Raw genomic sequence first — 13,288 nt, forward strand, 5'->3', positions numbered from 1 at the left:
ACCTTAGAGAGTTTTATCAGAGCAGTAAAATCTGAATTTAGAAATTTGAAGGTAACCCTCTTCAAGAGATCAAATCTCTCAACTGATGAAAGGGGAGCCCTTTGTCGCCTAAAAAATAATCCCAATATTATTATTAAGAAAGCCGACAAGGGTTCGGCAGTGGTAATACAAAATACTCCGGGTTAAATACAGGAAGCTCATAGACAATTATCAGACTCTTAAGTTTTACAAAAAATTAGATGCAGACCCGACATCTAAACAATGCAGAGACATTACACTGCTCCTCTCCAAAATATACAGTAGGAAAGAAATCACCGAAAAAGTCCTTACAGGGCTCATCCCCACAGACGCCCAACCAGGTTGTTTTTACCTACTCCCTAAAATTCACAAATGCCTAGTTCCGAGTAAAATACCGGGTAGACCCATAATCAGCGGGAACGGTACACCCACGGAACGCATTAGCGCTTTTGTCGATGAGCACATAAAAGAGCTTGTGCCCCACTATCCGAGGTATGTTAAAGACACAACTCACTTTATACCAAAGGTTGAAAACCTCGTACCTAGAAGCTCGAATACTTTACTTGTTACCATGGATGTTACGTCCCTATACACTAACATACCGAACAGACAGGGCATACTACATGTTTCCCGGGCAATCAGAAAACATTAACCGGAGTGGAGTATTTCACCCACCTACTTGCTTAAACTCTTAGAATTCGTTCTACAGAATAATGTGTTCACCTTTAATGATGAAATCTATCATCAAATCTCTGGCACGGCTATGGGCTCCCCCGTAGCTTGTTCTTTTGCCGTAATTTTTCTAGGGGAATTAGAAGAAAAATTACTCAAACAAACGAGTGATAGACCGGACTTATATGTGAGATAATCGATGACATTTTTATGATCTGGCCTCACGGCGAAGCCAGGCTAGAGAGATTCATAAAAGAAATTAATTCTATGCACGAAACAATTAAGTTCACTGCAGAATACTCTAGAGAAAGAGTATCCTTTCTAGACACATGAGTAAATTTCAACCAAATTTCTAAAAAGTTACATTTCGACTTGTACAACAAACCCACCGACTCACACTCCTATCTTCTATACACATCGTGCCACCCAGCCCATATCAAGACAAAAGGACCTTTCAGTCAATTTTTACGTCTTAAACGTATCTGTAGCTTAGAAATAGACTATGAAAGACATAAACGATCAGTCAGACTTTTTAATTTCACTTATCGATATATCGATGACGTTTTATCACTTAATAATCCTAAATTTAGTGATTATGTAGAATTCATATATCCCGATGAGCTCGAAATTAAAAACACCACTGACAGTGACAATTACGCTTCCTACTTGGATCTGCGTCTCGATTTTGACAATTGCCATAAACTGAGTGTTAAATTGTACGATAAACGTGATGACTTTGACTTTCCGATTGTTAACTTTCCATTTATTAGTAGTAACATTCCAATATCACCAGCTTATGGAGTGTTTGTGTCTCAGCTAATTTTTTACGCGAGAGATTGTTCCTTTTATTCTGATTTTTTAAGTAGATCGAGGCATTTGTCATCTAAGCTTCAACTACAAGGATACTTGCGCACTAAACTTATTAAAACCTTTAAAAAGTTTTATGGCCGTCATATTGATTTGATTGGTAAATATAACGTGTCTCTCTCGGCTATTATTCTAGATATATTTAATTGACACGTATACTATTACTATCTCCCTGAAAATATCTACTACATCGTTAACACAGTTCATCGCGTGCATTTTGCATACCGATAGTTCATTGGCCAATCACGCTATTTTACCGACATTTCGAATAATAGTTTGGATGCAGCTATGGCGGGTGTAGCGCCAGGCAGGGTAAGCTTACTCTTCTGGACACCTGTTACCACTGTTTGTCGTGTAATTTGTACACGAGGAGCAGTCCATTTGCTGATTACACTATTTTGCTTGACTTGAATACACTATTTTGCCTATAACGTTTTTTAGAACTTCGAATTCTGTCTTATGGTTTGGATTGTTCGTACTTGGTTTTATTTTATTTTTATAGCCAAAATCTTCTCAATTTTTATCTTAAAAGAGGCTACCCACGCAAAGTAGTGTCGGAAAATATGAACAGGGCAAAATCTTTAGCCAGAAAAGACCTGTTAAGCCCGACTACGGCTACCATTCTGAAAAAACGAAAGTCACTCGTTTTTATCACGGATTATAATCCAACTGCTGTTCAAGTTAGCATGCTCATAAAATAGAAATGGCACTTATTAACCGGATCGGACTTGTGCCGTTCCATCTCAAACATTAGACCAATCACGGCATTTAGGAGGAATCCTAACTTGAAAGATACGCTTATGAAAGCAAGACTAATCTATCCACCACGGGACCCGCAAACTAGCGGAGTCACGGTTCAAAATCTATTCGAAAAATGTATCAAAAAGGATTGTGATATCTGCCACAAATTAGACCAAAATAAATACTTCTTTAGTGGTAAAACTGGTAAGAAATATTCCTGCCGCACGGGCTATAATTGTTTAAGTAGAAATATAGTCTACCTATTAACATGCTCTCTCTGCAAAAAACAATACGTAGGAGAAAGCAAACGTGCCTTTTCTAAACGGATAAAGGAACACTATGCAGATATTAGACACAGCAGGCCAAAGCCGGTCGCTTTACACTTCAACTTAGATAAACATACGAGTAGGAATGTCATGATTAAAATAATAGAGCTTTTTAAGACTGACTCAGATAATGGCAAAAACGATGCCATAAGGAAAACCAATGAATTCAAATGGATTCACACTTTAAGAACATTCGCACCGGATGGCATTAACGATAAGATGTAGTCCCGAGGGGTCCCCCACTTTATTGTTTACTCTATGAATTAGTAACTCCAATAATTAATCACCATGCTCCTATCAGAACTAGACGTGTTAAGTCTGCTATCAAACCTCAATGGCTCACTAGTGAAATTTTAAATTTAATGCGACAGCGTGATTTTCATAAAAGTAAGAGAAATCGTTTAAAAACAATGATTCGTCAGTCTAAATCAAAATACCTCCAGGATCTGATCGGAGATAACAAAAATTCTAAACAGATATGGAATGCATTAAATTCAGCAGCTAACAAAAGTAACAGTAGTCCCTACATATCACTGGATAGCAATATGATAAATGACTTCTTCTCTAACATAGCCCAAAAAAATTCTCAATGCCAATACAGATATTACCCCTAGTAACAATAGTCTTTGATTTTAAAAATGTGTTTGACTTAGTAAATCATGATATTCTTATTGACAAATGTAAACATTTTAAATTTTCCAGAAAATCAATTCTTTTTCTAGAATCATACTTAAAGAACAGAAGTCAGTGCACGTCTGTTAATGGCATATTATCTGGTAATAAATCTATCTATCACAGTGTGCCCCAAGGATCAATATTGGGACCCATTTTATTTAATATTTTTATAAATGATTTACCTTTATACCTATCCTCTAAAACTGACCTCTTTGCGGATGACACAACAGTCTACACTTCTGGGTCTACTGTCAAAGAATTAGAACAAAAGCTTCAACTCGATGCCAATATAGTATTAGCCTGGTGTGATAAAAACCATATGAGACTAAATACATCGAAAACCAAAGCTTTGCTAATCACGACGCAACAAAAAAGAAATATCCTCACTGCTACTTTGAATATTAAATTACGTAATGAACCATTAGAATTCGTCTCCTCGGTAAAAATATTGGGTGTTTTTCTCAATCATAATCTAAGATGGAAAGATCATATCGATTATATTTCTAAAAAACTAAGCCAGAAACTATTTCAACTCCGTGAAATTAAAAAATATTTTCCAGCTCCTTTCCGAATCTTTTTCTGCAATGCCCACTTTCAAACATATATAGATTATTGTTCCCCAATATGGGACCGTTGTGATGCTAAATCTCTTGACCGTCTTTCTCGACAGCAAATAATGGCCTTAAAACTGATTTTAGATGTTAACCATACCGCCGACGTTTACCCTCGACTAGACAAATTAAAGATTCTTACAATAGTAAATCGATATATCTCTAATCTAATCAATGTATATTTAATTATAAAATTCTGTTAAAACAATGCCCTGATTACTTATTTGACCTCTTACCTTATTATTGAACTCCTTACAATCATCTTAACAATAAACTTACTACTCTCAAGCCAAATATTAATATAGTTAAAAGCAGTATACGCTTTAAAGGGCCCAAACTCTAGAATTCGTTGCCAGCCTCTTTAAAAACTTTAAATAACTTGAATCTTTTCAGGAAAAAACTTCTTCTTTACCTAAATCTACTTCAAATACCTTATTTTAAAAACCTATATCTATATGTATTCAAACGTTCTGTTATATGACCTGCATATACATGTACTTAAATTAATCTTTTAATTGATTTGTATATTTTTTTTTTTTTCCTTTGTTGTAAATTATTGTGATGTGTTCTTTAATTTATTAGTTATATCTTTTGTATTATATTTTCTATGAAGGGCATGATGTTAGAAAGCAGTGTTTAAGGTCATGAGACAAAGACGCCTATTGATTTTCAGGAATTTACGATGATTACTGCCAGAGTTATGGCCCTTGATCACTTTGAAAAATCTTGTGGACACTTTAGAGCCTAAAGTTAATATCCGATTGACTTTAAATTTATACACATTGTTTAAGGTCATGAGACGAAGAAGTCTATTCATTTTCAGTGATTTTCGATAATTACTGCCAGAGTTATGGTCCTTGATCACTTTGAATAATCTTGTGGACGCTCAAGAGGCTAAAGTTAATATCCGATTGACTTTAAATTTATACACAGTGTTTAAGGTCATGAGACGAAAAAGCCTATTGATTTTCAGCGATTTCCGATAATTACTGCCAGAGTTAGGCCTTTGATCACTTTGAAAAATCTTGTGGACGCTCTAGAGGCTAAAGTTATCATCTGATTGACTTCAGATTGATACATAGAGTTTAAGGTCTTGAGACGAACAAATATATTGATTATCAATGAATCTTTATGACTTAAACATCTAAATCCATGATATTAAAAGTTTTGTATACTAAGCGTTAGCATGGGGCAGAACTTTATAAAAACCAAACAAATTCTAATGGTTTTCTGATAATTACTTCATGAGTTGTTACTCTTAATCAGATTTTAGTGTATTATAAATGTTTCATTACCGAAAAAAGTAAAAATATGCGACAACACTTGTTGACTGCCCGGACGATTTAGCTGCTGTGGGTGTATGTTTCGTTGCCTGTTGTGGTCCCTCTTGAGGTCACAATTATTATCCAAATTTAAAAAACATTTGATTATATCACCATTACACAGTAATGAAGGTTGACTTCGAATTTTGTGAAAATCGGACCAAAACTGCCGGACAAAATGGCTGCCGCTTGTAAGCGAATAGTGTAAAAATATGGTATATCAAGGTTGTGGACCCTGTAGAGGTCACAAGTTTAAACCAATTTTGATGAATCTTGAAATGCATGTCTATAACCCAAAGATCTTTGTTGCCTTCGATCTTCGCGCATATCTGATCGTAACTTCCTTTATTGTGTCCCCTGATTGTAGGAAAATAGGCGTTTTAAACTTGTAATTCCTCTAGAGGTCACAATTATTATCTGATTTTAAAAAAAAGTGTTCGAATATATCACTGTTACACCATAATTTTGGTTGAGTTTGAATTTCGTGAAAATTGGATGAAAACTGCCAGGTCAAGGTTATGGTCCTTCTAGAGGTCACAATTTTGATCCAATTTTAATGAAACTTGAAATGCATGTTTATAACCCAAATATCTTGGTTCCTTTCGATATTCGCACATATCTCATCGTACCTACCTGAATTATGGCCCTTGATCAGTTCAAAAAATCTTAATATCCGATTGACTTTAAATTTATACACAGTGTTTAAGGTCATGAGACGAAGAATCCTATTGATTTTCAACGATTTTCGATAATTACTGCCAGAGTTATAGCCCTTGATCACTTCAAAAAATCGTGTGGACGCTCTAGAGGTCAAAGTTAATATCTGATTGACTTTAAATTTATACACAGTGTTTAAGGTCATGAGACGAAGAAGCCTATTGATTTTCAACAATTTTTATACCCCCACATTGAAATGTGGACGTATATTGCCGTCGCCCCCGTCCGTCCCTCTGGCAGTCCGTCGGTCCGTCCATCGTCCACAATTTCTTGTGAACGCCAAAAGTTATCATCCAATTGTTTTAAAATTGATATATGTTGTTTACGTTAGTGAGATGAAGAAGCCTATTTAATTTCAATAATTTCTGTTTATTATGTCTAGAGTTATGGCCCTTGTTTCACTTTATTGAACCTTGTGAACGCTCTAACGCCAAAAGTTATCATCCAATCTTTCTGAAATTTATATGCATTATTTAGATTACTGAAACAAAGAAGCCTATTGAATTTCAGCAATTTCCGTTTATTACGTCTAGAGTTATGGCCCTTGTTTCACTTTATTTATCCTTGTGAACGCTCTAACGTCAAAAGTTATCATCCGATCTTTCTGAAAATTATTTGCATTATTTAGATTACTGAAACGAAGAACCCTGTTGAATTTCAGCAATTTCCGCTAATTATGTCTAGAGTTGTGGCCCTTGTTTCACTTTATTGATCCTTGTGAACGCTCTAACGTCAAAAGTTATCATTCAATCTTTCTGAAAATTATATGCATTATTTAGATTACTGAAACGAAGAAGCCTATTGAATTTCAGCAATTTCCGTTAATTACGTCTAGAGTTATGGCCCTTGTTTCACTTTATTGATCCCTGTGAACGCTCTAACGTCAAAAGTTTTCATTCGATCTTTCTGAAAATTATATGCATTATTTAAATTAGTGAGACGAAAAGCCTACTGAATTTCAGCAATTTCTGTTTATTACGTCTAGAGTAATGGCCCTTGTTTCACTTTATTGAACCTTGTGAACGCTCCAACACCAAAAGTTATCACCCAATCTTTGTGAAATGTTTATGCATTATTTAGATTAGTCAAACGAAGAAGCCTATTGAATTTCAACAATTTCTGGTTATTACGTCTAGAGTTATGGCCCTTGTTTCACTTAATTGAACCTTGTGAACGCTCTAACTCCAAAAGTTATCATCCGATCTTTCTAATATTTATATTCATTATTTAAATTAGTGAAATGAAGAAGCCTATTGAATTTTAGCAATTTCTGTTTACTACATCTAGAATTATGGCCCTTGTTTCACTTTACTGCACCTTGTGAATGCTGTTAACGCCAAAAGTTATCACCGAATCTTTGTGAAATGTATATGCATTATTTAGATTAGTGAAACGAAGAAGCCTATTGAATTTCAGCAATTTCCGTTTAATACGTCTAGAGTTATGGCCCTTGTTTCACTTTATTGATCCTTGTGAACGCTCTAACGCAAAAAGTTATCACCCGATCTTTGTGAAATTTATATGCATGATTTAAATTAGTGAAATGAAAAAGCTTATTGAATTTCAGCAATTTTTTTTTTTTTTTTTTTTTTTTTTTTACGTCAGATTTCTACAAGCATATATTAAGTACATTTATATCTTAAATGATAAAATACATTATTCTATATAAATGGTGAGTCGCAGGGTTCCTACTATACACAGATCTAAGTACATAAATCCATCAATGGGGAATCGTTATGGAGGCAATCTGTTAATTCTTAAAAAGATATTTCCATTTATTTGTGTATAATTCTGGAGATATCTCAATCTCCATTTTAGCATGCTCTACTAAAAAGCTTTCATACTTATTAATATTGAGCATTTCGTTTCGTAGTTTAGCCCGATATATATAGAATTTAGTTAAAATAATTACATGATTAATGAAAATCCATTCAGTATTACTTATATAATTTGATTTGTTAGTTAGACCAAGGTGTATTATATGTGTTTTTATATTTATCTTTATATTACCACGATCTAGGATAGTATGAAGATGATTCCATATTATTTGTGAAAATGGGCAAAGGACAAAGAGATGTTCTACATTTTCTATATTAGATTCACAGAAAGTGCAGAGTGTGTTATCAACTTTTCTAATTTTGAATAATTTATCATTTGTGAATATAATCCTATGGAGATAAATTTCAGCAATTTACAATAATTACTTCTAAAGTTATTGCCCTTGTTTCATTTTGTTAAACCTTGTTAATGCTCGATTGATGAAAGTTATCATCCGATATGTATGAAATTTATATGCATTATTTAAATTAGTAAAACGAAAAAGCCTGTCAAATTTCAACCATTTCTGTAGATTACTTCCAGAGTTGAGACCCTTGTTTCAGTTTTTAGAACCTTGTAAACCCTCAAACGACAAAATTTATAATCTGATCTGTGTGGAACTGTCTTGTAAAGGCCCCCAATTACCTACAAAGGAATAAAAATGCGACAACCCTTGTCGACCACTCGAACGATTTAGCTGCTGTGGGCGTATGTTTTGTTGCCTGGCAACCTATCTTTAATAATTACTGCCAGAGTTATGGCCCTTGATTACTTCAAAAAATCTATAGGCTAAAGTTAATATCCGATTGACTTTAAATTTATACACAGTGTTTAAGGTCATGAGACGAAGAAGCTTATATTGTCGTCGCCCCCGTCCGTCCGGCATCCACAATCGCTTGTGGACGCTCTAGAGGCTAAAGTTAATATCTGATTGACTTTGTATTTATACACAGTGTTTAAGGTCCTGAGATTTTCAATGAATTTTTATGACTTGAACAGCTAAATCCATGATGTTAAAAGTTTCGTATACTAAACGTTAGCATGGGGCAGAACTTTATAAAAACCAAACAAATTCTAATGGTATTCTGATAATTATTTAATGAGTTGTTACTCTTAATCAGATTTTAATGTATTATAAATGTTTCATTACTGAAAAAAGTAAAAATATGCGACAACTCTTGTTGACTGCCCGGACGATTTAGCTGCTGTGGGCCGTATGTTTCGTTGCCTGGCAACCTATCTTTCATATTTTTTGCCTGTAAAAGAATCAAGTGACACCATTTGATGCATAAAGCAAATGTACATTATATCAATTTGAGCAGAATTTAAAATTGACACCAGAAGTGACGCCATTTTTTCCAAAACTGTATTTTTAGCCTTAAAAACAAGATATTTTATTCAAATGAGTCCTATTTGTTATGTGTTTAATTCCATTCTACAAATAGAATGAACCCATACGATCATATAGATATCACCTGTTCAGTTGTGAAGAATCAGACGATTTTCTGCAAGTCACTTTTAACAGATTTTGGTCCATAAAATTGTTAATTATTATTTGATTTTTATAAAAGTTTCACCATTTGACGCCTAATGCCATTTGTGATTTCATAAAAACAATTTCAAAAATTTATTTTTACTGGAAATAGCAACATTTTGACAAAAACTGTATTTTTCGCCTTCATAACAAATATCTTTTTCAAATGAGTGTTATTCAATATTCCTAATAAACTATGATATTTCATTTTTATACGCCCACATTTTCATGTGGACATATTATGTCGTCGCCCCTGTCCGTCCGGACGTCCGTTCGTCCGTCCATAATTGTTGTGGACCCTCTACAGGTCACAATTCTTATCCGATTTTGACGAAACTTGAAATATAGGTTTATCTCCAAAAGATCTCGGCTGCTTTCGATATTGGCATGTATCGGATCAAAACTTCATGGATTATGGCCCCTGTTTGTATGAAAAATCACGTTTTTAGCTTGTGGACCCAAAAGAGGTCACAATTTTTATCCGATATTGTTGAAACTTGAAATATAAGTTTATAACCCAAAAATCTCGGTTCCTTTCGATATTCGCGCATATCGGACCGTAACTTCCTGAATTATGGTCCCTGATTGTACGAAAAATCACGTTTTTAGCTTGTGGACCCTATAGAGGTCATAATTTTTATCTGATTTAAAAAAACGTATTATTATATATCCGTTATACCCTAAGGACGACTGAGTTAGAATTTCGTGAAAATCAGCCCAAAATTGACAGACAAAATGGCCGCCGTTCGTTCTCAAATAGCGTAAAAATACGGTATATAAAGGTTGTGGACCCTGTAGAGGTCACAATTTTTATCCAATTTTGTTGAAACTTGAAATATAAGTTTATAACACAAAGATCTCGGTTCCTTTCGATATTTGCGCATATCGAATTGTAATTTCCTGAATTATGGCCCTTGATTGTAGGAAAAATCACTTTCTTTTTAGCTTGTTCTCTATCCATCTCTCGAAAATGTGGGCATATCCTGCCTGGCAGCCGCTGGTTTAGTATACAGGTCACAATTCTATGGAATACAATTACTGCTTTTTACTGAGCGACGTTTCGACTAGGCTTCTCTAGTCATTATCAAGCTAAAATATGACAGGACAATATATACATGTACACAACAATGCTTAGTTAATGCTGACAAACCAGGGATCTAACTTAATTACGTGTACCTAATGGTAATCTGATTTAATTAAATGCTAATAAGTAATAATACCAATTAACCTAAAAATTGACTAATTGATTAATTAGACAAAGCGACCATTAAATAAAAGGATAGATGACCACAAGTCGAAGGCAGCAACCAACAACTCAGCTGTAGCTGAACATTTGAACTCAAGCCCTCGCCACAGAGTCCAATGGTCCAACGTAAAACCACTATGCAAGAATATAAGCAACAAGAGAGCGCGCCGATTGCATGAAGCCATTCAAATACGACGACACAAACCAACGATGAACAGAGATCAAGGATTGTTCCTCCCTAGGGCATATGATATTCTTATCACATAATCAAGGCTAAGCATAATTCTTCTTTTTTCTTTTTATCATATTTAATACTTATCAATATTCCAGTAATAATTTTAAGTTTGTAATAACCATCATAATTTGCAAAAATGATAACTAATAATTCCCAATTATTTTTGCTTTTCAGGCATTTTTGCTTTTCAGGCCTGCGGTTATTGTAATTTAATGCACTCAATAGTTCTAACCCTGCTTTTCTACATCACTATAACATCCAATGAAGTACCACTCAATATTTTAAATTGTCAGCCTTCAGGGGACTATTGATCATTTGTGCAGTCATTGTTCTAAGGGTTTTTCGTATATCAGTAGAATCACTCACATCAACATCCACATATCAATTATTTTTGTCATAACACCAATCAAATCTCATCTTCTTGGGATGTTGTCATTATCAAAACCTCATCAAATCGTTGTAAATACTCCACAACAATCTATTCTTTTATCATTTGTATTTATTTCAGTGAAAGGGGTCGTTGATAACATTTCATCAATTTTCATTTTCTTTCAACGTTTGTATTATTAAAACCCACTTATCATTGTGTATACTCCACAACAACTTATCCATTAATCAATTAGTCAATTTTTAGGTTAATTGATATTATTACTTATTAGCGTTTAATTAAATCAGATTACCATTAGGTACACGTAATTAAGTTAGATCCCTGGTTTGTCAGCATTAACTAAGCATTGTTGTGTACATGTATATATTGTCCTGTCATATTTTCATTTTTTATATAGCTTGATAATGACTAGAGAAGCCTAGTCGAAACGTTGCTCAGTAAAAAGCAGTAATTGTATTCCATAGAATTGTGACCTGTATACTCTAGTTCAATTACTAAATGCCATTGAAACAGTTCATTTTTTAGATTTATTTTTGCATTTAAGTTAACGGTAAGTTAGTAACAAATTTTTTCAGGATCAATTTTTTGGCATATGTAACACATGGTAACAAATCTATAAATGGAATTGATATTGCTGGATTTGGTTGATTCTGTGTCCATTTTATAACATGTGTGCAGTGCTTATGTGGAATAACGTTTAATGGTTTCATTGGTACCAGAAGTGACATAAGTTCAAGGGTAACGTGGCACCGGTGAAAGTTTGTATTTGGTGTAGTATTTACGGATGAAATTGAAAATTGGTTAAATTATTGCATTATTGTGAATGTTAAACTACCAGTGCAACACCTGGTAACACAGCCAGTATTAGATATTTGTAATGAATAAATATAAACAGGTGGCTGGACTTATTCTTTAATCTAGGGTTCGTGGTAACTGAGCTCTAGGAGTACTAGGACACATCCAGGTTACTCCTCTTCAGTCTTGTATGAATCAAAAACTAGACAGAGTTTATGCAGGCAATACCCATTGCCACAATGAAAATTAGGGTATATTTTAATGTATTGTTTCAAAGGCATTTAGTAATTGAACTGGAGTATAAAGGTTACAATTCTATGGAATACAATTACTGCTTATTACTGAGCGACGTTTCGACTAGGCTTCTCTAGTCATTATCAAGCAATGATAAAATATGAAAATATAACAAGACAATATATACATGTACACAACAATACTTAATCAATGCTGATCAACCAGACATACCCCTTAATTACGTCTACCTATTTTATCATTGCTTGATAATGACTAGAGAAGAATAGTCGAAACGTTGCTCAGTAATAAGCAGTAATTGTATTCCATAGAATTGTAACCTGTATATATTTTAATGTATGTTAATAATAACTACACAATAATTTTATTCATTCTGTTTATTATTTCAGCACATTCTTGTACATGAGATTTCTTTTGGTCTGGGCTCTTGTTCTGATGGCAGATTTTATTCTTGAATTCCGATTTGAGTATTTGTGGCCTTTCTGGCTTCTACTACGCAGTGTTTATGACTCTTTTAAGTACCAAGGACTTGTGAGTAATTTTTTCTTTTATGTCATGTGCATTATATTGTCCCCCATATTTCAGAGAAGCAGGGATTTTATTTGTCGTTACTTTGGACCATGATAACTTTGATTGCGATCGATGAAACTTGGTGAATATTTTCATTACATCAATACCATGAATATGTTCAATGGTGAACATTTTTCACTGTGGGTATGCAGAGATAAGCAATTTGTTTTATTGTGTTTTAGAACACGGTACATGTACATTGTAACTCTGATTCTAATTTTAAGAGTGAGAGTGATGAAACTTGCTGTAAAGTTCCATTGTCATGTGAATAAATGTGATAATTATGTTTAGAATAAGATCAACTAGTATCATCTATTTATAATGGGATTGAGGTGGATGACATGTAAACTTACAGTGCAGCAGTGAAAGAGTTGAACCTTGCAGATAGTCTTTTGTTTGCAGTTTCTATATCTTTGACAGCTGAAGCTCCAGAAACTCTGTGATAGAATTTTGCAGATTGTTTGCTATTATACTTCAGAATAAGATAAATGAGTATCATCT

General features: G+C 33.9%; 1 protein-coding gene across 1 annotated transcript in view; it reads left to right on the top strand.

Moving 5' to 3' along the window:
- Window positions 1-13,288, top strand: part of LOC126811183 (macoilin-1) — a 268,436-nt gene that overhangs the window by 23,880 nt on the left and 231,268 nt on the right. The window contains exon 2 of the mRNA XM_050536744.2: window positions 12,607-12,748. Coding sequence (XP_050392701.1) covers window positions 12,607-12,748 — 142 coding nt within the window. The remainder of the gene's footprint in view (window positions 1-12,606; window positions 12,749-13,288) is intronic.

This window comes from Patella vulgata, chromosome 2 (assembly GCF_932274485.2).
Source record: "Patella vulgata chromosome 2, xgPatVulg1.2, whole genome shotgun sequence".
NCBI lineage: Eukaryota > Metazoa > Mollusca > Gastropoda > Patellidae > Patella > Patella vulgata.